The 27,373-nt window shown below is 41.3% G+C and overlaps 1 protein-coding gene across 1 annotated transcript in view; it reads right to left on the bottom strand.

Annotated features, from left to right (window-relative positions):
* The window catches only part of hipk1a (homeodomain interacting protein kinase 1a), a gene marked incomplete at both ends in the record, with an annotated part of 35,432 nt that extends 8,279 nt beyond the window's left edge, over nt 1-27,153 (bottom strand). Inside the window, 11 exons of the mRNA XM_083974678.1 lie at nt 1,117-1,321; nt 2,576-2,726; nt 4,318-4,499; nt 6,484-6,570; nt 6,668-6,787; nt 14,347-14,470; nt 16,664-17,037; nt 20,820-21,164; nt 21,881-22,150; nt 22,961-23,115; nt 27,120-27,153. Coding sequence (XP_083830804.1) covers nt 1,117-1,321; nt 2,576-2,726; nt 4,318-4,499; nt 6,484-6,570; nt 6,668-6,787; nt 14,347-14,470; nt 16,664-17,037; nt 20,820-21,164; nt 21,881-22,150; nt 22,961-23,115; nt 27,120-27,153 — 2,047 coding nt within the window. The remainder of the gene's footprint in view (nt 1-1,116; nt 1,322-2,575; nt 2,727-4,317; nt 4,500-6,483; nt 6,571-6,667; nt 6,788-14,346; nt 14,471-16,663; nt 17,038-20,819; nt 21,165-21,880; nt 22,151-22,960; nt 23,116-27,119) is intronic.
* Nucleotides 27,154-27,373: the final 220 nt, after the last annotated feature.

Below are 27,373 nucleotides of genomic sequence, written 5' to 3'. Positions count from 1 at the left end.
GAGTTTCCTTGAACGCACCATAACAGTCCTTGTCCCTACGTCACCACATTCACGGCGTTCCTTGGCTGCACACACAGCCCTGCATGCCGTTCTCTCTCCTCATTGGATAAAAACTGTAGGATACGATAAATGTTTTCTCTTCGGCTCAGAGCAGAGCAGAGGGACTGAGAGACCCGTGTTTCAGTCCAAACACTCTATGTAAGTGATTGCTGTCGGAAGATATAACTATTTAAGACTTATATTAACACAAATATATCACTCACTTCTGCTTTAACTAACCTAACTAAACCAAACTAACTATACCAAACCAACTAAACTAACCCAAACCAACTAAACTAAACCAAACCAACTTAACTAACCCAACTAAACCAAACTAACTAAACCAAACCAAACCAACTAAACTAAACTAAACCAAACTAACTATACCAAACCAAACCAAACCAAACCAAACCAACTAAACTAAACTAAACCAAACCAAACCAAACCAAACCAAACCAAACCAACTAAACTAAACTAAACCAAACTAACTAAACCAAACCAAACCAAACCAAACCAAACCAAACCAAACCAAACCAACTAAACCAAAACAACTTAACTAACCTAACTAAACCAAACTAACTATACCAAACCAAACCAAACCAACTAAACTAAACCAAACCAAACCAACTAAACCAAACCAACTAAACCAAACCAACTAAACTAAACCAAACCAACTAAACCAAACCATCTAAACCAAACCAAATCAACTAAACTAAACCAAATCAACTAAACTAAACCAAACCAAACCAACTAAACCAAACCAACTAAACCAAACCAAACCAACTAAACCAAACCAAATCAACTAAACTAAACCAAATCAACTAAACTAAACTAAACCAAACCAACTAAACCAAACCAACTAAACCAAACCAAACCAACTAAACCAAACCAAATCAACTAAACCAAACCAAACCAAACCAAACTAAACCAAACCAACTAAACTAACCCAAACCGACCTACACTAGACTAAACCAAACCAAACCAACTAAACTAAATCTTCTATCACCTTTTCCATCTCATGTCCAGTCTTATTTTGCATTATTCAACATGCACCCCCCCCCCCCCCCCCTCTCTCACCCTGGATGGTGGGGGGGCAGACGATGAGGGTCTGCTGGAAGGGCTCGGTCTGGGTGCAGAGCTGCGTGGGTCTGGTCTGCAGCGGGACGCCCTGCTGCGTCAGACCCGGGATGTTGATGGTGGCCTGCTGGTAGAGGCCGGGCTGGTAGTTCAGTAAGGGGACGTTGCTGCTGAGGGACAGGGACTGTCCTCCGGTCGACGCCATCTGGACCACACAGAGGAAACATATGACTTTATTATAGATATAGATAAATATACAGATATATTCAGGCAGCGGCATTTTAATCATTACAAAAATCTCAAGTAAAACTTAATATGGTGAGGCCTCCTTTTATCGTTATGTGGACATTTTTAAAAACAAACCTAGACCTACCTGTTTGCAAATTGTTGAGTAAAAGATAGCGTTTCCTCAATGTTTTAATTTTACTTGAAAAGTGTGTGTATGTGCATAAATGTTTATTATTTTATCATGTAAAGCATTTTGGGCTGTTTTTTTGGATGAGAAGTGCCCTAGAAATAAGGTCTGCTGATTGATCTTGCGCTCTTTTTTTCAACTTTTTTTCATTCTTTTTTTATATATTTTAGTGTCATGTATTTTATTATTTTTTATTTTCTATCCCTATTTTATTTTTTAGTATTTGGGCACTGTTGTCACTTTATCAGGTCCGACTCACCTCCCTGTAAACCTGATCTACCTGCAGGTACAAATAAAGTTACCGTGAACTTAACACCTGAGAAGACTAATCAGGTTCAGGAAGGAAATAGTGAAAGTAACACAGGCTCCAGGTGTGTGTGTTTGTTCGTATGTGTGTGTAGGAAAGATAAACCAGTGAACATTGATCAGTTTCATCAGCTCAAACACACACAGACCTGTTTACATTACAAATATGTTTTATAACAGAAAACACAGCCAGTGGTCACTTTATGAGGGACAAACTAATCAGCCATGAACACTTCCTCAACACGGATAATAATGTTCCTGCTGTTTTTCCCACCAGCACCACATTTACAGGAAGGAGGAAGAATATATATTATTATACTACTTCTACATCACCACACTACTGTGCTATAAAGGTACAATAATTGTAGAAGTTGATGTTAATCAGTGGTGTGAAAACATTGATTAGCATCGACTCAGTGCCCAGTGATGCAACACTGAAGATTTTTCTGAAACATAGAGTGTAATAAAGCAAATAAAACACAAGATGAATGTAATAAATTGGATTCTGGATGTAGAAATCAATGCACACATGTTTTTTTCACTTTGCAAAACTACAGATATAACATTGATTTTTCTTTCTCCTTATTTTTCTGTCTCTACTGTATGGTAATAGCTGCTGCTGTAGCACAATAATTTCCCAGCCTGGGATGAATAAAGTATCTCTTATCTTTTCTTATCTTAATTAATTAAATCTGGCTCAACATCAAATCAAAACAAGACCCTGAGACAGATTCTCACCTGATTGTGCTGGTTTAATTGGCTACTGAAGGTGACGGTGAGGTTGGCGCCTGCACTCGGCGTGTTGTTGCTGGCGAACATGTTTTTCCCGTTCTCGAAGGCGCTGCACCTGCGTTTGCATATGTCCATGTTCTGGAAGCAGGACTTGACACTGCAAAGGAATAATAGAGTGAATAAGTGAAGCAAAGCACTGCAAAAACTCAAAATCTTTCCAAGAATATTTGTCTTCTTTCTTGTCAAAATGTCTCAATTTTAGTCTAAACTAATCTCTTTCCACTTAAAATAAGACTCATCACCTAAAAATTAGCTTGTTTTTAGATAATATTTACTTGTTTCAAACTAATTTTCAATTGAAATAAGTAGAAAAATCTGCCAGTGAAAGCAAGTTTTTGTGCTTGTAATAAAAAGAAAAAACTTGATCCACTGTCAGATTTTCCTACTTATTTAAAGGATCATAGGGCAGGATTTGTGAGAAAATAGCGGAAAATACCCATGCGTTTTACGTTTTTTAAATAATAATGGGTGAGGAAGCGTTCAAAACCAAAAAGAACGAGCCCATCCGCGTATCTCTCTGTGCTGCAAAATGCGCTGCAATTCAGGGGGTGAATTTCGCGCGCTGGCCGGCGGACCTGACGTCAGCGCGTCCACGACTGCCTTCGAATGGATCAATGGAATGGAGACATGAAGAGGGCAACCGCGGCAGAGCCATGGATATAGTAACAGAGTAGCGACACTCCCTGTTATATCAATCGCTCTGAACCAGGTGGATCCAAATTACTGTTACTGCCAGCAAACGACCCAGCACAACTGAAAGCCCTGTTACCCCCCCCCGCCGCCACTCTCTCTCCCCCTCCCTTCACACACGCACACAGCAGCAGGCAGGTCACTAACTTACACACCCTCTCCCTCATCACTACTGTCTTATTATTAGCCGTTAGCCGCAGCTAGCGGCTAAAAGCCGACGTTATAACTTTAACAACGTTATCAGGCAGGTGGACAAACGTCCTCTTTTGCCCAGACACGTCCACTTTTCACGTGCTGGCCGGCGTGTCTGCGACGCGTCCGTTTTTTTTTTTTTTTTTAATGAAATCATGAATATGTCTGGTGTTGATTGGTTTGCATGGGACCGCGGACCCTGACAGATGCGCTCCGACACCCGGACCCGGCACGTTAATTCTCGGTACCGGCCTGTAGGAGCCCATAGAGATCCATGCAGAGGAGCTCAGAGGAACAGACAGCAGCCCCCTGCTGCAGCACAGTGAAGAGGCAGGTGTGTGTGTGTGTGTGTGCGTGTGTGTGTGTGTGTCTGTCTGTCTGTGAGAGAGAGAGAGAGAGAGAGAGAGAACCTACAGTAAAATACCCCCCCCCCCCCCCCCCCCCCAGATAGGAAAGACTGTAAAGAGTAAAGTAAACAGTGAAGAGTCTGTGCGCGCTCCCGTGCCGGTGGCTTCGCTGGTTGCTGTAGTTACGCGCAGCGGCCGTCGCGTCACTGGCCGTTCTCATTAATCCTGCCCTATGATCCTTTAAAGTGGAAAATTAGCTTGAAAAAAGTAAAAAGTGTCTGAAAACAAGCTACTTTTTAAATGTGATGAGTCTTATTTTAAGTATAATGAGGTTTATTTTGACTAGAAATGACATTTTGACTAGAAATAAGACAAATATTCTTGGTAAGATATTGAATTTTTGCAGTGAGCACAGATAGATAGATTCACGGACTGGAACTTTAATGAACTGTCTCTTACTGTGAGCTGTGGGGGAAGTGCAGCAGGTGCGTCATGGTAACAAACGGGTGGTTCAGCGTCTTCATGGGCGTGATGCGTTTGTCTGCGTCCAGCGTCAGCATCTTCTTCAGCAGGTCGATGAACTCCCGTCTGTCGGCCTTCTCCGCCAAGATGTCCGTCCCCTCCAGGTTCGTCATGTTCACCTGCAGAGGAGAGACGGGAAGTCCACAGTCGATTTGCCCGCAGTTGTAGTAGTAGAGTGTCTGACAAACCAAACTAAACTAACTAACCCAACCTACCCTAAACTAACCAAACCAAACCAAACCAAATCAAACCAAGCCAAGCCAATTTAACTAAAAACTAAACCTAACTAACTAAACTAAACCAACCCCAAGTAACTAAACCAAACCAACTAAAATAAACCAAAATAACTACACTAAACAAAAACAAACCAAACAAAACTAACTAAACTAAACCAAACCAAACCAAACCAAACCAAACCAAACTAAACCAAACCAAATCAACCTAACTAAACTAAACCAAACCAACCCAACTAAACCAAACCAACTAAACTAACTAAACTAAACCAAACCAACCCAACTAAACTAAACCAAACCAAACCAAACCAAACCAAACCAAACCCAACTAAACCAAACCAACTAAACTAACTAAACTAAACCAAACCAACCCAACTAAACTAAACCAAACCAAACCAAACTAACTAAACTAACCCTACTAAACCAAACCAAACTAACTAAAATAAACCACACGAGACTAACAAAACTAAAACACACCAAACTAAACTAATAAACCAGACGTAACCAAACCAATTAAACTACCAAAGTAAGCCAAAACAAACCAAACTAACCAAACTAATCCAAACCAAACCAACTGAACTAACCCAAACTAACTAAACCAAACCAACTGAACTAACCCAAACCAAACCAACTAAACTAAACCAAACCAAACCAACTAAACTAACCCAACTAAACCAAACCAACTAAACTAACCCAAACTAACTAACCCAAACTAACTACACCAAACCAACTAAACTCAACCAAACCAAACCAAACCAACCAACTAACCCAACTAAACCAAATCAACTAAACTAACTCAAACCGACCTACACTAGACTAAACCAAACCAACTAAACTAAATCTTCTATCACCTTTTCCATCTCATGTCCAGTCTTATTTTGCATTATTTAAATATTCATTGCACCACTGGCTGCAGGGAAATAAATGAATGAATGAATCTCACTCCTACTGTGAATTTGCATGTGGTTGTGGATAACAATAAAGTTTCCATGAGTTGAACCTGATAATTAACTAAACCAAACCAACTAAAATAAACCAAAATAACTACACTAAACAAAAACAAACCAAACAAAACTAACTAAACCAAACCAAACCAAACCAAACTAAACCAAACCAAATCAACCTAACTAAACTAAACCAAACCAACCCAACTAAACCAAACCAAACCAAACCAACTAAACTAACCCAACTAAACCAAACCAACTAAACTAACTAAACTAAACCAAACCAACCCAACTAAACTAAACCAAACCAAACTAACTAAACTAACCCTACTAAACCAAACCAAACTAACTAAAATAAACCACACGAGACTAACAAAACTAAAACACACCAAACTAAACTAATAAACCAGACGTAACCAAACCAATTAAACTACCAAAGTAAGCCAAAACAAACCAAAACAAACCAAACTAACTAAACTAATCCAAACCAAACCAACTGAACTAACCCAAACTAACTAAACCAAACCAACTGAACTAACCCAAACCAAACCAACTAAACTAAACCAAACCAACTAAACCAAACCAACTAACCCAAACCAAACCAACTAAACTAACCCAAACCAACTAAACTCAACCAAACCAAACCAAACCAACCAACTAACCCAACTAAACCAAATCAACTAAACTAACTCAAACCGACCTACACTAGACTAAACCAAACCAAACCAACTAAACTAAATCTTTTATCACATTTTCCATCTCATGTCCAGTCTTATTTTGCATTATTTAAATATTCATTGCACCACTGGCTGCAGGGAAATAAATGAATGAATGAATCTCACTCCTACTGTGAATTTGCATGTGGTTGTGGATGACAATAAAGTTTCCATGAGTTGAACCTGATAATGAGACGTTGACTTCCTGACCTGCATCATGTCGTCCAGACAGTTGAAGATGTATTTTCTTGCCTCCTTTGACTTGATCCCCATCTCTGACTCGTGCTCTGCAGGAGTCTGAAACAGAAACAAGCACAGTATCCACAGTAAATCTGTCTTTACTGTTCTTCAGCGTGTTGTGTTCAAGGACCAGTATCTCTGCAGGAACACCCACCTTCAGTCTCCAGAGCGGGTAGCTGGAGTCTGGGCCTCTGTTGAAGAAGCGACTGGTCTTGGTCCCTGCACTCAGCAGGTACTCGGCAGGAAGGCCCTGGGTCTGCGAGATGTACCGGATCTAAAAAAAACAAAACCAATAGGAAAGTTGCAGTGTGAAAAATAAAATGTAAAAACTTCATCATGACCCTTTATTATTTGTGCAGGTGAAACCAACTCAGGCCCTGAACCTGCTCTGTTTCTTCACTGCAGGATCAACCTTCATCATCATTTGCAATATTTCAATCCATCTTGCACTGCTGTCACTACTTCCTGCTTGGTTTCATCTTTATTATGTGTCTATGTCTATTTATGCTTTTAGGTTATTTCTTTTTTTTATTATTATTATTAAATGGGTCTCATTTTTAAATGTCATTTATCCCATGCAGTGTGCACTGCTGGACCTGAGTAACTAATCTAAACCAAAGCAAACAAACTAAACTAAACCAACTAAACTCAACTCAACAAACTAAACCAAAGCAAACAAACTAAACTAAACTAAACTAAACTAAACCAACTAATCTTAACTTAACTTAACTAAACCAAACAAACAAACTAAACTTAAGCAAAGAAAACCAACTAAACTAAACTAACAAAAATATACTAAACTAAACTAAACTAAACCAAACAAACAAAATCTAACTACACTAAACCAACTAAACTAAACTAAACCAAACAAACAAAATCTAACTACACAAAACCAACTAAACTAAACCAACTAAACTAAAGCAAACTAACTAAACTAAACTAAACTAAACTAAACGTAACTAAACCAAAGCAAACAAACTAAACTTAAGCAAATAAAACCAACTAAACTAAACTAAACCAAACCAAACCAACTAAACCAAACCAAACTAAACTATACTAAACTAAACTAAACCAAACCAAATGATACTAAACTAACTCATCTAAACCAAACCAAACCCTAGTAAGTGAGAAGGCGTGAAACAGAAACACATTCAGCTGCAGCTGGCGTCAACTCTGCCACAGATAAAGTATTAAAACCCTTCAAAACAAACGCTTCAGTGTTTGTTGAGTGGGACGATTCACCAGCTTTCTATTTTCTCACAAAATGTATCAACTGTCTTCTCCCACGAGAGGAGCTGCTAATGTTGTTGTTTTTCAGTCTCAGTGCTTTTATGTGGCGGCAGCTCTCTGGACTCTCTGGCCCTCAGACGACCCGGCGTCGCTTTATCTCTGTCAGGGCTCCTCTCTGTTCAGAGTAACGAGCTCCACTGAAGTCACTGCTGCATGGATGTTTTTTTAGTTTTACTGCAGGCTAAAACAACACAACTTTTCAGAGCACATTTCATTTCACCAACCTGTGCCAGGACTGATTATTTATAACTTGTTCAGAAAAAGATGTGTTCTTCTAGACATTTAATAGTTTTTGGATGTGGCTCATGCTTCTTTTTGCTTTTAAATCTTTGATTTAACCAGGTTTTCTCATTCAAATTAGGATCTCTTTTCTAACAGACACCTGCGAACACAATCATTTACAGATTATACTACACAGGCTGTGTCAATTTTGTCCCAAAGATTATACAAATTACATTTTGCATGTTAATTAATGAATGTATCATGTGCATGTACAGTAGGTGCGTTTCTTTACATTTTCCTTGTTTTTGTGCTAAGCTAAGCTAACACACTGCCAGCTGTTGCTTAATATCTATTGTACAGACATGAGAGTTGAATGTTTTGTCTCATCAAACTCTCGGCGCAAGAGCCGATAAGCAAATTTCCAAAATAAATGTAAATGTTTGGATTTTGGAGACTTTGCATCATTCAAAGTGAAGCTGAATTATCTATAAGCAGTTCATCTTTGCCCTACACTCATTTGACATGCATGTTGGACTTTAACTTCGAAAAAAGGTTTGTGTTGACATTGTGTTGTGGGTCTTTCTTTCTTTTTTTGTGTGTAGCTTTTATTTTCATTTTGTTCACTTATGTCTGTGCAGTTGTCACGGTCCTCCATAGTGTCTTATTAATTGATAATTAATAGAAAATATGTGGATTTATGTTGAAAAAAGACGATGTACTTGTGTTGAGAGTGGTTTAAGTGTATGAATGCATGTAACTGTATTTGTCCATGGGGAGGCGCTGTTGCGCTGGATGTGGTCATGTGTCGCGTGGCCTGAAGGGAAATATACTGCAGCTTTTTCTCTCTCTCCTGTACCTGGCTCTCACGGAGAGCAACATGTTTCTGGGCACCGAAATAAAGTATGCCGGTTGGCTGAAGAGACACCGTTCTTCTATAGAATTATTATTCCGCTGTAGTAGGCAGTGAAGCCTAACAGTTAACAGGTTATGGGCCCAGTAACCGAGAATAATTCTAAAGTTTGACGGACACATGCGGCGAAAGCTAGCAAGGTTGCGCTAGCATACAGAAGTGTAAAAGAGCTAGCTTAGCATCGAGTACCGGGAAGCTAAAGCTAGGCTAAAAACAAGTAAGAGCTACAAACACAAAAAGCCATGGCGACAGGAAGCAAGACCAAATGGCCCAAGTTCGACGGGAGAGCGGAGGAGTACGAGCTCTGGGAAGAAAGGATGCTGTGCTGCATGCACGGAGCGGGGCTGAAGCAGACAATCCTCACAGAGCCAGCTGGACCGCTAACGGAGGAAGAAAAAGCTAAAGACGACAAGCTAAACGCGGACGCCTATTGTGCATTGGCGCCGCTACTTGACAATACAAGCTTGGGCCTGATATTCAGAGACACAAAGGACAATGGCAGAGAAAGTCTCAAAGTGTTAAGAGAACACTACATCGGAAAAGGTAGGCCCCGGATTGTCTCCCTGTACATAACCATGACTGCGTTGAGGAAGGCTGAAAGCGAGACTGTAACCGAATACATTATCCGAGCTGAGCAAATCTTCACAACGCTTAGGAGTGCGGGTGAAGCACCGAGTGAGGGACTGATGATGGCAATGGTGATGAGGGGGTTACCAGAGAAGTACAAGCCGTTTACGCTGTTGGTGACACATGGCTCGGCGGACATGAGGCTGGCAGAGTTCAAGACAAAGCTGCGAAATTTCGAGGCTTCAGAAGATTCAGACTCTGTCGTGGAAGAGCCGGGAGAGAGGGTGCTCAGGGCTCAAGCGGCGCCGCGGAAAAGGACCGGGCCAGCGGAGATGGTGTGTTGGCGTTGCGGAGAAAAGGGACACAGAAGGGATGACTGTACAGAGAAGGTTTGGTGCAGTTTCTGCAAAAGCAGGGGGCACACAGACAAGGTGTGTAACAAGAAGGAACGTGAACGCAACACCCGCTGTGCGTGTGTCCATGATGGCGGGGGCGGCGACGGCGGTGGACGTAGAGCAGGTCGTGGACCAGATGGCGCCACGGGAGAGGACTACACCTTCCGCGCGCAAACAGGAGATGCCAGCCTCTCAGAGCAACCGCAGGGACGGAGAAAGGGACTGATCGTGGACACGGGCGCGACGTCCCATATCATCAATGACCGGAGCAAGTTTAAGAACTTCGACAGCACCTTCAAGCCAGAGAGACATTGCATGGAGCTAGCAGACGGGAAGCGTACAGCCGGAGTGGCGCAAGGCAAGGGGGACGCACAGGTATGTCTCATAGACAGTGAGGGGCGCCGGTGTGCAGTGACTTTAAAGAACGCTCTCTACATCCCCTCATACCCCCAAGAACTCTTTTCAGTGAAGTCTGCTACTGCTCACGGTGCAAAAGTGTTCTTTGATGAAGGTAAAGATGCCATAGTGATGCCAGATGGCACTAGGTTTGATATTTATGTATGTAATAGGATGTACTACTTACAAACCGAGTGTGATGTAGGTGATGTGTGCCATGTTAGCTATGATATCCAGACCTGGCACGAAGTAATGGGTCACTGCAATTACGATGATATCTTGAAGCTACAGAATGTAACAGAGGGCATGCACATTAAAGGTGCAAAGCGTAAGCCTGATAAAGAATGTGTAGTGTGCATAGAGGGAAAGTTTACTCAAACGAGGAACAGAGATCCTACTGATAAGGTAAAGACACCACTCGAGTTGGTGAACACAGATCTAGCTGGCCCAGTAAGCAATCCGTCCATAGACGGTTACAAGTACATGCAGTCTTTCACAGATGTGTACACAGGGACAGTGTCCACTTACTTCCTGAAAGCAAAAAGCGATACAATCCAGGCCACTGAGAAGTATCTGGCAGACGTAGCGCCCTACGGCACTGTGAAATGTATAAGATCAGACAATGGGACTGAATTCACTAACAGAGAATTTCAGACACTACTGAGAAAGAACAAAATCAGACACGAGACTTCCTGTCCTTACTCCCCGCACCAGAACGGGATAGCTGAAAGGGAAGGGCGTACTCTATTCGAGATGGCAAGGTGTATGCTTATTGACAGTGACCTACCTAAAAGTCTTTGGCACTATGCCGTCCAGGAAGCAGCCTATACCAGGAACCGGTGTTTTAACAAGCACACTGGCACTACCCCATATACTGCAATGACAGGTAAAAAGTGTGATCTAGCCAGGGTGCATAAATTCGGGTCAGTGTGCTATGCTTACCAACAAGACAGAGGAAAGCTGGATTCTAGGTGCGAGAGAGGACTTTTTGTAGGACATGATAAGGGCAGTCCCGCCTACCTAGTCTACTACCCTAGCAGAGGAAAAGTGCAGAAGCACAGACTAGTAAAGTTTGTTACCAAGACAACTTGTGAAAATGAGACTCAGACACTGGAGCTGGGACTGGACCCCAATGTAGGTTGTGACGAGAGAATAGAGACCCCACAGCCTAGTGTACTGAGTACAGATGTACAGACTGACGGTCCACAGTCAGCACCGCAGGATGATGGTGAGAGGCACACTAGGGCGACGCCACATGCCTCAGACAGTGGGAGATATCCCAGCAGAGAGCGTAAACGCCCGGGGTACCTGAGAGATTATGTGTCAGAAAAGACTGATGACGAGGATAGTACACTCACTAGTGTAGATTATTGCTATCGAGCAGTCTGTGGTGTACCCCTGACCTTTAAAGAGGCCATGACATCAACTGAGTCAGAAAAGTGGAAGAAAGCGATGGACGAGGAGATGAAGTCCCTAGAAGACAACCAGACCTTTACCCTGACTAAATTGCCAGAGGGCAGAGAAACAGTGGGAGGAAAATGGGTGTACACGATTAAAGGTGACATTGACGGACACGACCAGTACAAAGCTAGGTTTGTAGCGAAAGGGTATAGTCAGAGGGCAGGGATAGATTATGGCGAGACCTTCTCCCCAACAGCCAATCTTACAAGTATACGTGTTGTAATGCAGATAGCAGCCCAAGATGATTTAATCTTGCATCAAATGGATGTAAAAACAGCCTATCTGCACGCCCCCATTGATCGAGATATCTATATGGAACAACCTGAAGGTTACGAAAAAGAGGGAGGAAAGTTAGTGTGTAAATTAGAGAAATCAATTTACGGCCTGAAGCAGTCAGGGCGTAATTGGAATGAGATGCTCCACACATGCCTAGTAAATGACAACTTCATTCAGAACCCAACAGACCACTGCGTCTACACAAAGGAGTCGAAGGACGTAGGAAAGGTAATAGTAGTTATCTGGGTGGATGATCTCATCATCGCGGCCAGTAACAGCAACAGCCTAGAGGAAGTGAAAAACATGCTTTCTACCAGATTTAAGATGAAGGACCTAGGTAGTCTGAAGTGTTTTCTGGGCATGGACTTCAGCCAGTGTGATGGCTGTGTGAAAGTGACACAAAAGAGATATATTGAAAAGATACTGGAACGTTTCGACATGCAGGAATGTAGAATTAGAGAAACACCATGTGACCAAAAATTAGAATACTCAGAAGACGCGCCCAAAATGCTTGACGTGAAGAAGTACAGAGAAGCTGTCGGCAGTCTCATTTACTTGACAACCTGTACACGTCCTGACCTATGTTTCGTAGTGAGCAAGTTATCCCAGCATTTTGCTGACCCTACAGACGAGCACTGGGTTACAGTGAAACATGTTTTGCGTTATCTCAGAGGTACTGCAGACAAACAGCTCTGTTTCAGAAAGAGCAACGAAGATCTAGGCCTACGGGCTTATAGCGATGCAGACTGGGCTGGGGACGCTAGCGACAGACGTAGTACCTCCGGGTATTGTGTGAGTCTGGGTAAAGACAGCTCCTTAGTCTCTTGGAAAGCCAAGAAGCAACCCACGATAGCGTTATCCACATGCGAAGCCGAATACATTGCCCTAGCCCTAACAATACAGGAGTGTATTTATCTGGAGCAATTACTGAGAGGTTTAGGTACCTGTGAGTATAAGAAAACTATTGTCTATGAGGACAACCAGGGGACAATTGCACTTGTTAATAACCCGGTGTGTAGACAAAGGTGTAAGCATGTGGACATTAAGTATCACTTTATTAGGTCCATCATAAGGGAAGATAAGATGTCACTTGCTTACTGTCCCACAGACAACATGGTGGCGGATGTCATGACAAAACCAGCCTCCAGAGTTAAGCTGAGGAAATTTGCTGGAGTCATGTTTGGTGTGTAAAATGTTGACACTTGACTTTGTCATGTTTTTGTTTTGTTTTGCTTTGTTTATTTAAATTATGTAAATTCTGTACAGTATCCATGTCATTCATAAGTGGGAGTGTTGAGAGTGGTTTAAGTGTATGAATGCATGTAACTGTATTTGTCCATGGGGAGGCGCTGTTGCGCTGGATGTGGTCATGTGTCGCGTGGCCTGAAGGGAAATATACTGCAGCTTTTTCTCTCTCTCCTGTACCTGGCTCTCACGGAGAGCAACATGTTTCTGGGCACCGAAATAAAGTATGCCGGTTGGCTGAAGAGACACCGTTCTTCTATAGAATTATTATTCCGCTGTAGTAGGCAGTGAAGCCTAACAGTTAACAACTTGTGTTTTCAAAGGCTTCTTAAAACCCATTTTTACAGCCTTGCTTTTATGTGATGTCATCCTCTTCTTTTCATCTTCTTCTTACTGTTTTCCTTTCGTTTCCTATCATTTTTATTTCCTGTCTTAATGTACCCATTTATCCCATAAAGACTGTGAAATGTTCCTGATACAACAGATTAGATTAGATTTGAATTAGATTAGTAAACTTTATTGATCCCAATAGGAAAACTGATTCACCGCCAGAGAAGCCAATTTATAGACAAACAGACACACACACACAAACAGTCAGTCAATAAGAAAAGGTTAAAGCATAAAAGGAGCTCTAACTATGGAAGCCCGTTTCCGCCAGTGAAAGAAAATAAATATCCCTACGGTAAATTATAATTGTGGAATAAAAAGTCTAAATTATGAGATAAAAAGTCATAATTATGAGATGAAGTCGAAATTATGAGATGAAAAGTTGAAACTGTGAGTTAAAAAGTCGAAATTATGAGATAAAAAGTCATAATTATGAGAAGAAAAGTAGAAATTATGGGATAATATGTCAAAATCATGAGATGAAAAGTCATACTTATGAGATTAAAAAGTCAAAAATTATGAGATAAAACAAAACACAATTTCATAATTTCGATTTATATCTTATAATTATGACATACCTTGAGGATTTTTATTTTATTTCAATGGCGGGAACACGTTTCCATAATAAACATGTAGTATAAATATTATATATGAGTATAAAGTATATGAAGAGCTGCAGCCGACCTGGTCGTACTCGGAGGCTCCAGGATACAGAGGCCATCCCAGGAACAGCTCGGCGATGACGCATCCCAGAGACCACATGTCGATGGCCTCACAGAACGGGAGGCCCAGGATGATCTCTGGAGCTCTGGAGCAAAACAACATCAACCATCAACAGCTGGAGAAGTTTAGAGACGAACCTCACACTGCAACGTTACGTACGACGCCAAGGCCGTAATTACAATATACACTGGGGGGGACACATCCCCCCAATATTCAAATATGCTCATAATGTCCCCCCCAGGCACGTGCACACATAGGGCCCAAAGGGTGCTTGAGCCCCTGCCCTTTTTGCCTCGTATTAAAAAGTGCCCTTTTTTATGTTTTTTTTTTTTCAATAAATGCATTCCTGTTGTGCATGAGGATGTAAACAACCGCGCTATAAAATGCCACGGTTATCTACCGTACGCTTTTCCTTGTAATACACACGGTATTGTACGTTGGCGTGTGTGTTGTCCGCTGCTGCTCCGTTCTGTCCCTCACTGAGGGGCGGGGCTGCCCCGCGGTGCGCGCTCCCTCACATGCACGTCCAGCACGTCCAGAGAGAGAGAGAGAGAGAGAAGCTGCTGCCTCATCGATAACCCGCACATATATGAGACGTGACAGTGGAGAGACTTGTGTCGAATCTCGTGAATTATAAATCCACCAACATAACTTCCTTGTCGGTTCTGACAAGTCGCCGTCCACTTATTCAATGAGCTTAATAAGAGTCATATTTAAGAAAAGCGCCCATTTGTGTTTGTTTAGCTAACTGCTTGTTAAGAGTTAAGCCCCACCCCGTCCTCTGTCTAACATCACCTGAATGTAGTGAACAACAACAGCAACAGGAGGAATCACTCACTCAGCTTGATTTCACTGACTATTTGAATTTGTTTCCAGATATTGAGTTACTGGTAATTGTGACTTTGCTGTGGTAAATATTGCTGCTGTTGGTAAATATGCACAGTAGCAGTCACAGTAGTCATTTCTTGGTTTTGTGTGTGTAGCCTGTAGGCTTAGCCTACTTTTTTTTTTCTTTCTGCAAGCCATGTTAATGTGCACCCAATACCATATTAGCCTTAGCCACCAGTTCAGAAGTCATGACTCTGTTTCGGGAAGTTGGGAAATTGGTCCAGCATGTTGACTGCAGTCCTGAAGGCGTGCAGGCTTTCATACCGACTAAATAGTAACTGTAATTTATTTTAATTTATTTATTTTGATATTAAGGCCTGAAAAAATTGTACACTGCCCTTTTCTGATGTAGAGCCCCTGCCCCTCTATAGTCATGTGCACGTCCCTGGTCCCCCCCAATATACAGCTGATTAAAAAATAAAAAAGTATCCCATGTGTTAGCGAATTTACCGTACTTCCGGACTATAGAGCGCACCTGTATATAAGCCGCACCAGCTAAATTTTAAGAGAAAATACATACATAGGCCGCACTTGAATATAAGCAGCAGGTTTTCATGTTGTAACATGAGATATTTACACAGAAAGACAGTAGGGAACTGTGCAAGTCCACTCACTTTTCCACTGTTTTGGTTACGCTCCTCTCCTCCATGTGCATTTGTTGACAATGAAGCCAGCGAAAAATCAATAAATGAAGCGGTGGAAAACGTTACGTAAAATATACAATGTTACGGCGCGTGTGTTTGTGTAGTCTTAACCATCATAAACAAAAGATCACAGGTTAAGGAGCGCGTTTGTGTTGCGGTGCTGCAGAGACGAGAGCTGGGACACCGGGGCGGGGGAAAAAGTAGCGGCTTATAGTCCGGAAAGTACGGTAGGTTATATACAGCACACTGCAAAAACTCAAAATCTTTCCAAGAATATTTGTCTTCTTTCTTGTCAAAATGTCTCAATTTTAGTCAAAACTAATCTCTTTCCACTTAAAATAAGACTCATAACCTAAAAATGAACTTGTTTTTAGACAGTAGTTGTTTCAAACTAATTTTCAATTGAAATAAGTAGAAAAATCTGCCAGTGAAAGCAAGTTTTTTGTGCTTGTAATAAGAAAGAAAAACTTGATCTACTGTCAGATTTTTCTACTTATTTAAAGTGGAAAATCTGCTTGAAAAAGTAAAAAGTGTCTAAAAACAAGCTACTTTTTAAATGTGATGAGTCTTATTTTAAGTATAATGAGATTTATTTTGACTAGAAACGACATTTTGACTAGAAATAAGGCAAATATTCTTGGTAAGATATTGAATTTTTGCAGTGCATATATATATAGAAAGAGAGATATTTGGTCCCCCCCAATGTTGACTCCAGGGTTACGGCCTTGTACGACGCAACAACTCGCCTGTAGTAGCGCGACTGCAGGTAGGTGGAGCACACGGCCTTGGACACGTGGCTGGCCGAGCCGAAGTCGATGACCTTGACCCTGTACGGCTGGCGCAGCGGGTCCACCAGCATGATGTTCTCGGGCTTCAGGTCGGCGTGGATCAGCCCCAGGCTCTTGAGCTTCATCAGCGCCGTGGCGACCTGCTGCAGGATGGGCCGGATGCACTTGAGCAGCAGCGGGCTGAACTTGCTGTGCTTCAGGAAGTCGTAGAGATTCTGCTCCAGCATCTCAAACACAAGGCACGTGTGGTTCTTGTGCTGGAAACACTCGTACGAGCGCACAAAGTTGAACTCGTCGGCGTTCTCTGTGCTCAGGCGGCTCAGGATGCTCACCTGCAAGATGGAGGAGGAGGAGGAGGGACGATGAGTTTAAAGGGATAGTTCAACATTTTGGCAAATTTAAATTAAACCAACTAATGTTAACTTAACCTAACTAAACCAAAGCAAACAAACTAAAGTTAAGCAAAGAAAACCAACTAAACTAAACCAAACCAAACCAACTAAACTAAACTAACAAAAATATACTAAACTAAACCAAACCGACCAAACCAAATCAAATTAAACTAAACCAACTAAACTCAACAAACTAAACCAAAGCAAACTAACTAAACTAAACTAAACTTAACTAAACTTAACTTAACTAAACCAAAGCAAACAAACTAAACTTAAGCAAAGAAAACCAACTAAACTAAACCAAACCAACTAAACTAAACTAAACTAAACTAAACCAATCAAACCAAATCAAACTAAACTAAACCAACTAAACTAAACCAATTAAACTCAACAAACTAAACCAAAGCAAACTAACTGAACTAAACTAAACTAAATTTAAAGCAGATATCAGTGGAATGTTTTTGTTAATATAAGTCCTAAATAGTCCTATTTTCCGTCAGCAATCACTTACATGAAGTATTTCAGCCTAAACACGAGTCTCTCCGTCACTCTGCTCTGCTGTAACCCGAGGAGAAAATTTTCCTTGTGGGATACAAGTGTTATCCAATGAGGAGAGAGAACAGCATGAAGGGCTGTGTGTGCAGCCAAGGGATGCGCGTGAATGTGGTGACGTAGCACGAGGACCAATTGATGCCTGACAAGGGCGGGGGCTGCTAACTCATGGTGCGTTCAAAGAAACTCGTACTTTGTGTTTTTCCTTCCTGTGAAGTCATACCAGTTCGATCTGGTACGAGTTCACGGGTCGGAAGTTACGAGTGGCCGTTATAGGGAACTTTCACAGACAACAGGATGGTAAAAACACGAGCTACGGGTTACCTGGAACGCTACCAAGTCGTAGTTGTGACTTGAAGCTGTAACTTACGGTTTCAAAAGCCTGCCTTGAACGCAGCATTAGCCGAAACGGCCGTGAAGCTGATATCTGCTTTAACTTAAATTAACTAAACCAAAGCACACAAACTAAACTTAAGCAAAGAAAACCAACTAAACTAAACTAACAAAAATATACTAAACTAAACTAAACCAACCAAACCAAATCTAACTACACTAAACCAAACCTAACTATACTAAACTAAACTAAACCAACCAAACCAAATCAAACCAATTTTGGCAAATTGGCCCATGGAAATGTTTATGTTTATGACCCTTGATTGAACTTTGAAGATGTATGTTCATGAACTTTAGGTGAACCTTGAAGAAAGCGCAAGTTGCACTTGTCTGTTGTAGGGCAATATGCAGGAATCCAACTTGGTTCCTGTTATTTTGTGATGATTACGCTTAAGCAAGCAGTTGTCTCCATATCCAAAACCACAGTGAGATGTCAATGAGATGTCAACATGCTGAGGTGTGAAAAAACCACAACAAACCCTCAGTTACACACAACCACTCTCTTCCTGCCTTTACATATAAGATGATTTTATAATAACCCAAAGATATGTCAAAAGCGCTAAGTGCAAACTTGTGCTATCTAAACTAATTCTGCAAGAATGCAATAATGTTATTGGACAATGTTTGATGAGCACGTGGCTCCTTCTCGCTCTTGTGCAAACCTGATGTAACCAAATCTCAGTGTGCACTCTCGTACAGACTTTCGTGTGTATGACAGTCCACCTCTTGCAAGGTAAAAATAAAGTACTTAAAGTGAAACCTCATTTTGCTAGACTTATGATTTTCTCTCTCACAAGTTAAAGGAAATTTCCACAACACCATAATCCCTATAGTCATAGCAGTAGGTTTGTCACCTTTAATTGTCAGTGCAAGCTATTTTTAGAACGGTGGAGCAGAGCCGTGAGCTGCTCAGAGCTACGCTACGGAGGCTAATGGGATTTCTTGGTTTCCCTCATCAAACTCATCAAATACACAATCCAACAACTCCACAACGCTCTGGTGGACAAGTTGTGACCTGCACATTCACCACGCTATGAGATAATAACACAACGTTACCAGACAGAGTCGTTGTAGAGGTAAATTCAGAGACTGCTTGATGAAAAACTGTCCCTGAAGGCAACGCACATCAGCGGTTTTGCCTGAATTTACCTCTAAAACAACTCTGTTTTTGCCAAATTTGCCAAAATGTTGACCTATCCCTTTAAACTTATTAATGGATAATAATCAGACAGATTTTGTATTTTAAAACAGTTTTCCTTGTCCCAATGATTGTAGCAGATTCGACCTATCAGAGTCAACCACACTGTTACTGGATGACTCAGAAATTTAGAAATTCTAATAAATTCATATTAAAAAAAATAGTAAATTGTGTTTTTTTTGCTTGTTTCCAGCACAGATTTATACAGACGACAGAGTCGGTGTCCCAGGGAGACAAGAGCCATGTTCGTCCACATCGACACTTTGGAGGATGCAGGGAGAAAATATGATGTTGCCGTAGAGACTAGAGTCAGCATCCGTGGGTTCACCCTTTGTGTTTATTTTCTTGCTCCTTTGTTTGGATTTTGGAGACTTCGCATCATTCAAAGTGAAGCTGAATTATCTATAAGCAGCTCATGTTTGCGCTACACTCATTGAAGAAATTTGATGGTGATGAAAAGACAAAAGTGTGGAGTCATTTCTATCTATCATTTCTATTTTTTTTTTAATTTTATAATAATTATTTAATACAACCAACCAGTTGAAAATATGGTTGGTCATAAAATAAATACAGTACATAAACAATATTTGACGTGCATGTTGGACTTTGGAAAAAAAGTTTGTGTTGATGTTTGGAGTAGTTTTTATTTTCATTTTATTCACTTATGTCTGTGCAGTTGTCACGGTCCTCCATAGAGTTGCTCTGACATGCACTTTGCACATGAAAATATGTGGATTTATGTTGAAAAAAGACGATGTACTTCTTAAAACCCATTTTTACAGCCTTGCTTTTATGTGATGTCATCCTCTTCTTTTCATCTTCTTCTTACTGTTTTCCTTTCGTTTCCTATCATTTTTGTTTCCTGTCTTAATGTACCCACTTATCCCATCTTCTCTTATCGTATCTCCTTTTATCATATATACCCGCCTTTATTTATTCTATTTAATAAACTGCATCCTGCGTTTTATTTTGACTCCTCCTGGTTTTATGACTCTTATTTGTGACTCATCTTCTGTGGTTTCTGACATGTTGTTTTTGTCAAACACTTTGTTAACTTGTGTTTTTAACCCTCCTGTTGTCCACCTGGGTCAAGGAAGAAAGGAAGGAAGGAAGGACAAAGGGAAAGAAGGAAGGGAGGAAAAGGGATTGTGGAAAGAAGGAAGGGAAAAAGGAAGGAAAGAAAGACGGAGGGAGGGAACAGATTCGTTCAAGGAAGGAAGAAGAAGAAAGGAAGAAGGGAGGGAATAGATCAGGTCAATTGGATCAAAAGAGGAAGGAAGTAAGGACGAAGGGGAGAAAGGAAGGAAGGAAGGAAGGAAGGAAGGAAGGAAGGAAGGAAGGAAGGAAGGAAGGAAGGAAGGAAGGAAGGAAGGAAGGAAGGAAGGAAGGAAGGAAAGAAAGAAGGAAAGAAGGAAGGGAATAAGGATTGTGGAAAGAAGGAAGGGAGAAAGGAAGGATAGAGGAAGGGAACAGATTGGGTCAATTTGACCCATAAGGACAACAGGAGGGTTAGGTGCTATATGAATACAATTATGATATTATTATTATTCTAAATTGACTAATTGAATTGGTTACTCACTTCTATTTGACCTTGTCGGGCGTAGGACGGATGGTTCTTGAGGATTTTAATGGCCACGATCTCGTTGGTTCCTCTCTTCCAGCACTTGGCCACCTGGCCGAAGGTGCCGCGGCCGAGGAACTCCAGCACCTCGTAGCTGTTGGACATGGAGCACAGGATCTCGTGCTGCACCAGCTGGTAGTCGCCCTCGCTGTGGGAGTTGCTGCTCTTCGCCGTGGAAGTGGAATGTGCTATGGACTGAGCCGTGGTGGTGCCGCCTCCTCCTCCTCCTCCACCGCCGCCGCGGTTCGAGACCACGGGGGCCGACAGCTCCTCCAGGATCTGGACGCTGTCGCTGCTGTCCACCTCATAGGATTAGTATGTGAACAATTAATATAACGAAGAATGAATGAAGCACAGTTAAGAAATGTAAACACTTACTTACTTACTTGTTTTTTTTTTGTTTTTTTATAATGTTTATGTTTTGTGTTTTCAACTGTATATTTTAGGGATGTCACAATTACTTGTTTTCACAATTAATCGCGGTATTAAACGCCACAATTAATTGATCGCAAAGATTCCTAAATACCGTCACTTTAAAAAAAAAAAGATCATGTATGAACCGTGTTGGCAGATGTGCGCCAAAGTAAAGGTAAATGCACAGATACTGGTCCACTTAACTAACGTAGCATTGAATTGGTAGGAATTTAAATGCTAGAGTGTCATTTGTAATTATTTAAAAAAAAAAAAGGTTAAAATGAACTTAAACATTTGATATCGATGACACTTCCCCTGGCGGATTAATAATTGGTCATATTTTAATAGATATATTTTATATTTAGTAATGTACAGTATATTTTAACTATATTTGATTTTACACATTCATAGTGTTGTGAAAGTAATTAATGCATAATAATCGTGATAATCGTAAAACCGTGATTATTTCTCTTTTCTTTCCAAGAAAATCTGTAATCGTGACATCCCTAGTATATTTGATGCTGTTGGACCCCAGGAAGAAAAGCTGTGGCTTTGCTGCAGCTAATGGGGATCTTAATAATAATAAACAATAAAAAGCAATAAACCTCCTCGCTCTTCCTCTTCAGGCTGTGCTGCTTGTTGTGGTAGAGGTCGCACGGCTGCGAGGACGACTCGGCGGCGGCGGCGGCGTCTTTAACGCGCCGGCTGGAGGACGAGGACGAGGAGGAGGACGGGGGTCCGCGGACGCTGCCCGTGCTGTCGGCCGCACGCACCACCGTCTGCTCCCGGGAGCCCGCGGCGGCGGCGGGAGGAGGCGCCTGGTTGGGGTTGTAGACGGGGTTGAAGCTGCTGGAGGAGCCGGAGGCGACGGCGCCCTGCGAGTAGGGAGAAAAAAATGGTTCACATAAATATTGCAATATCTTTTTTTGACGATTTTTAAATCGATTTTTTTTTTCAAAAATCTTTTTTTTTCTTTCTTTTTTTTAATATTGTGCAATGTGCATTTGTTAGCCTTTTTTACATACAGCGAGTACAGGTTTTGAAAAGGGTTTAAAGGGATAGTAGCATTTATTTTAAAGTGGGGTTGTATGATCTACAAATAGCCCCTAAGTACTTTAATTGCAGTAGAAGACTCTCTGCACTCCTCCCGTTAGCAACGCCAGCCCATAATAGCCCTGCCCAGAGATTTACAACATACAGTGTTGTGAATGGACCCAAAGAAACGGCCTATTTTCACGGCCTAAAAGAGGTTTTACCTGAAAAAAAATACACAGTTCCATTATTCGCTATAATATAATTTTTTCCAGCCCTTCAAAGCCCTTCTTTGGGTCCATTCATAACACTGTATGTTGTAAATCTCTGTGCAGGGCTATTATGGGCTGGCGTTGCTAACGGGAGGAGTGCAGAGAGTCTTCTACTGCAATTAAAGTACTTAGGGGCTATTTGTAGGTCATACAACCCCACTTTTAAAAAATGCTACTATCCCTTTAAGTTCACTTTATAATGGAGTATGTTAATTTATAGGCTCCTACAGTATTTGTGTGCAGATAAATGTTAAAAATGCAGACTAAAAAATCGAGAGAATCGACAATATCGTAGGATCGCAATTTAAATCGAATCGCCATCCAAAAAGTCGTAGAAGAATCGAATCGGGAGAAAAGCATATCGTCCCAGCCCTACTGTACCTGCGAGGGGCTCGGCTGGTAGTAACCATTGTCTCCTCCCAGCGGGTTGGACGCGTCCCAGGACGGGTTCTCCACCTTCAGCCTCTTGGAGCGGGAGTAGGCGCTGGAGGACACGGACGGCGAGGAGAAGACCTGGAGCTGCGACGCCGCCATGTCTGTGGACAGAGGGAGAGACGGAGGAGGAGACAAGACGTTGGTTCAGTGAGTTGTTTGAAACGAAAACTGAAACTGCAGGAAGTGAAACGTTGGTACCAAGGCAAGGCAGTTTTATCTGTATAGCCCGTTTTTTACAAACAGTTTGTCTCAAAGGGCTTTACATGGCATCATAACAACATCCTCTGTCCTTAGACCCTCACATCGACTGAGGAAAAACTCCATGGAAAACCCTTTTAACAGGGAAAACTCGGAGAAACCTCAGGGTGAGCAACAGAGGAGGGATCCCTCACCCAGGACGGACAGACGTGCAATAGATGTTGTTACAGACAAGAAAACAGTTTACAACAGAGAATGTGAGAAACATGGAAATGTTAACGACAGCTGAAGAAGGAAGCTTCTGGTAGGTAAGGGAGGCAGAGAGAGCAGGCCAGCTTAATGGGAGGACTGGATGGCAGACTGGTTCATAGGAAGGGAGGGCAGGCCTGGTGATCATGCAGGAAAAAGCTGCAAAGCCATTGTAATGGAAATTTTAATGTTTATGACCCTTGATTGAACTTTGAAGATGTATGTTGTTCATGAACTTTAGGTGAACCTTGAAGAAAGCGCAAGTTGCACTTGTCTGCTGTGCATGAGGCAGTATGCCTGTTATTTTGTGATGATTACGCTTAAAGCAATACTTACCGATCTGGCATTTCACTCAGCACAGCACAAACATTTGAAAATCAACAGCTCCACCTCCCTCACAAGTCCCACCCACCTCTCCCTCCTGCGCAGCTCCACGAGCCCCCTCCCTCCCTGCTGCATGCGTTGGCATGGCAACGGTAAACAGAACAGGAACGCGAGTGAAACGGGAACAACACAAACACACACAACACCGGAGTTTTAAACCATATAAACGGACTCAGTGATGATGACTGATGAGTTTTATAATAAACTGTTGTTAGCCTACTGCTACTGGAGACGCAGGGGAAGTGATTGTTACAGATGAGAACTCACAGAGCTAACAGTAGCCTAGCCGTTAGCCGTTAGCACTGGATGCTTTATAGACACATGTGACTTCCTGTGTTTACGTATCACTCGGGGCTGATCACTATCAACGTTACAATATCAGACATGAAACTCCGCGACCAGCTGCGGCTGCAGTTATTGGTCTTTTAAAAAACTATTTATTTCCAAAAACCTTCTTTCTTGTGTGTTGTGACTCTAGTCTTCTCTGCTCTCTGTGTCCTGCTACTGCTCTGTCAATAAGCGTTCTTCCTGGTCGGGAGGGGGGAGAGGAGGAGAGGGGTGCACAAAGTGATTACATATTAAGTAGGTTCGGTCGCTCGTCAAATCTTATTAATCGGACCGAATAATATTATTGGTCAGACTTTTCTCAGAATTATATGAGAATGAAAAAATGATGAGTTTTGAACCCTGTTGGGTTTCTCTTACATTTTAATGTATCATCAGATTATTAATAGCATTTTAACTTAGACAAAGAAATGTGCAAAAGTTCCAGAAAGGTAAGTATTGCTTTAAGCAAGCAGTTGTCTCCATATCCAAAACCACAGTGAGATGTCAATGAGATGTCAACACGCTGAGGTGTGAAAAAACCACAACAAACCCTTTAGTTACAGACAACCACTCTCTTCCTGCCTTTAGATGATTTTATAATAAGATATAAGATATTTTTAAATAAGATATGTCAAAAGCGCTAAGTGCAAACTTGTACTATCTAAACTTATTCTGCAAGAATGCAAGAATGTTATTGGACAATGTATGATGCCGCCTCCTAGGAGGAGCACGTGGCTCCTTCCTGCTCTTGTGCCTATGTAACCTCAGTGTGAACTCTCGTACAGACTTTCGTGTGTATGACAGTCCACCTCTTGCAAGATAAAAATAAAGTACTTAAAGTGAAACCCTTCTTTGCTGGACTTATAATTTTCTGTCTCACAATTTCCACAACACTATTTTCAAACAGATTTCAGATTTAATCCCCACTTGTCAGTTCCATATATAGAAATATATTTAATCTAACTAGACATTAGTTTGTGCACTGTTTTCCATCTCCACTACATTAATCACATTTTACTTCTAATTTCCACATTCATGTATTTCAGCATCTCTCTACTTTCTGCAAAACATAGTTTCCAAAATTTCACATCCCACTTTCCAATTTATCAATATCACTGTCTGAAAATCAATTTTCTCTCTTATTCTTCTATTTTTTAGAGTATGCAACTTTATCTATTTGTTTTGTAAATGTTGTTTTGTCTTCACATTGTTTGAATATTTCATCTGCCATGTCTCTGTGGTACCTCCTTTGTTCTATCTTGTACATTTGTGTTGCAAATTAGAAATAATAAACATTTAAATTCAAATACGTTGCATTAGTGGAGTAAACACAGAGACACATTCTTTCTTTGTCTGTTTGAATTCTTGGGTCATAAACAGACTGTGAGCTGAAACAGACCCAGAGCAGCAGCAGCAGCAGCAGCAGCAGCAGCAGCTCTGGGTGAAAACATGGCCGCCTGACGAGTTGATAATAAATCAGATCAACAAATCTGCAAAAATAAAACAAGAGTGTGCAAAAATAAAAATAAAAGAAGCACGACATCAGAGCAGCTCCAGCTCCTGTCCGATCTGCCCTGTCCCAGGTGTTTGTTATAGTAGCAACTGCCTGAAGACTCTGAAGTCGCATCATCTGTCTGAATGTGTAAATGTTGTAAATTTGCAAATGTGTAAAAGAATCTGCAACTTCATTAAACCTGAATATTAAAAAGTCATGTTATTATAACAACAGCTGTAAGTTCATGGTTTAATGCAGAATATATTCACCGTGCAAAGGAGGTGAAGCTTATAAAATGAATAATCTACATGCATGAATAGGTTAAATAATCAATTATAATCAATTTATTCATCGGCATGTTTGCAGACACCTTTTTTTTTAACATGTGTAAATATTAGTCACATTTATAATGATGTACACCTTTATAATTACATTTATAAACCTGTGCACACACATAGGTAGCCTACTGAGCTGACAGGTACAGGTTTATGTTCATATTTAAATATATTTACATATAGATTTAGATGTTTGCACACCTGCAATATGTTACGTTAATATGTAAATCATGTTTATTTATGAACTATAACACCTCCACACAGCAGCAGGGCTCCTCTCTCTGCCACACCTTCATAAATTCTATATCATCATTATCATTATTAAAGGTCCAGTCAGTGTGAAATATTTGCCTTATTGGCAAAATCTGAATATACTACCCAGGAGCCATGAATATATTTGTGTACAATCGTTATAAAATAAAATTTGTTTGGTTTTCCTATAGCTTTATAATTATTCTTTATATAGTATTTGAGTTAGCCTATTAACCTGAAAGTTTGAGAATGGATCATCAATGCACACGTGTGCACATTTTAGTCACATTTATAATGATGCACACCTGTGCACATACATACTGATCTAACAGGTACAGGTTTATGTTCATATTTAAATATATTTACATATTTATAGATTTAGATGTTTGCACATGTGCAGGTTATTGGCATTAATATGTAAATCATGTTTATTTATTACTATAACACCTCCACAAAGCAGCAGGGCTCCTCTCTCTGTCCCACTTTTATAAATTCTATATCATTAAAGGTCCAGTGTGTAATCTTTGCCAAAGCTTATTGGCAAAATCTGAATATATTACCCAGTACCCATGAATATATTTGTGTACAATCGCTATAAAATAAAAAATTGTCCTGACAGGTACAGGTTTATGTTTATATTTAAATATATTTGCATATTTATAGATTTAGATGTTTGCACATGTGCAGGTTATTGACATTAATATGTAAATCATATGTATTTATTAACTATAACAGACCTCAACACAGCAGCAGGGCTCCTCTCTCTGCCTCACCTGCAGCCCACAGAACCAGAACCAGGACCAGAACCAGGACCAGAACCAGGACCAGGACCAGCTCTATCCTAGATGACAGTAGGTGACAGTACCTGCTGTATTTGCTGCCGGTCTTCTGTCGGTCATCGGGGCCTGGTCATGCTGCTTCTCCCTCCCGGGGCTCGGTCGCTGCTGCAGCGGATCAGCTGTTCTCGGTCCTCGGTCCTCGGACGGTAGCAGGTCTCAGGTCTCAGGTCTCAGCAGCAGCAGCAGCGAGGGGGGGAGGAGGGGGTGAGGAGGATGAGGGTGAGGGTGAGGGGCAGATGGCCGCCGAGCTAACGACTCATGACACCGGCGCCGGTCCCGG

Source organism: Trachurus trachurus (assembly GCF_905171665.1).
Source record: "Trachurus trachurus genome assembly, chromosome: 7".
NCBI classification, from domain to species: Eukaryota; Metazoa; Chordata; class Actinopteri; order Carangiformes; family Carangidae; genus Trachurus; species Trachurus trachurus.
This window is presented reverse-complemented; position numbering and strand designations above follow the sequence as displayed.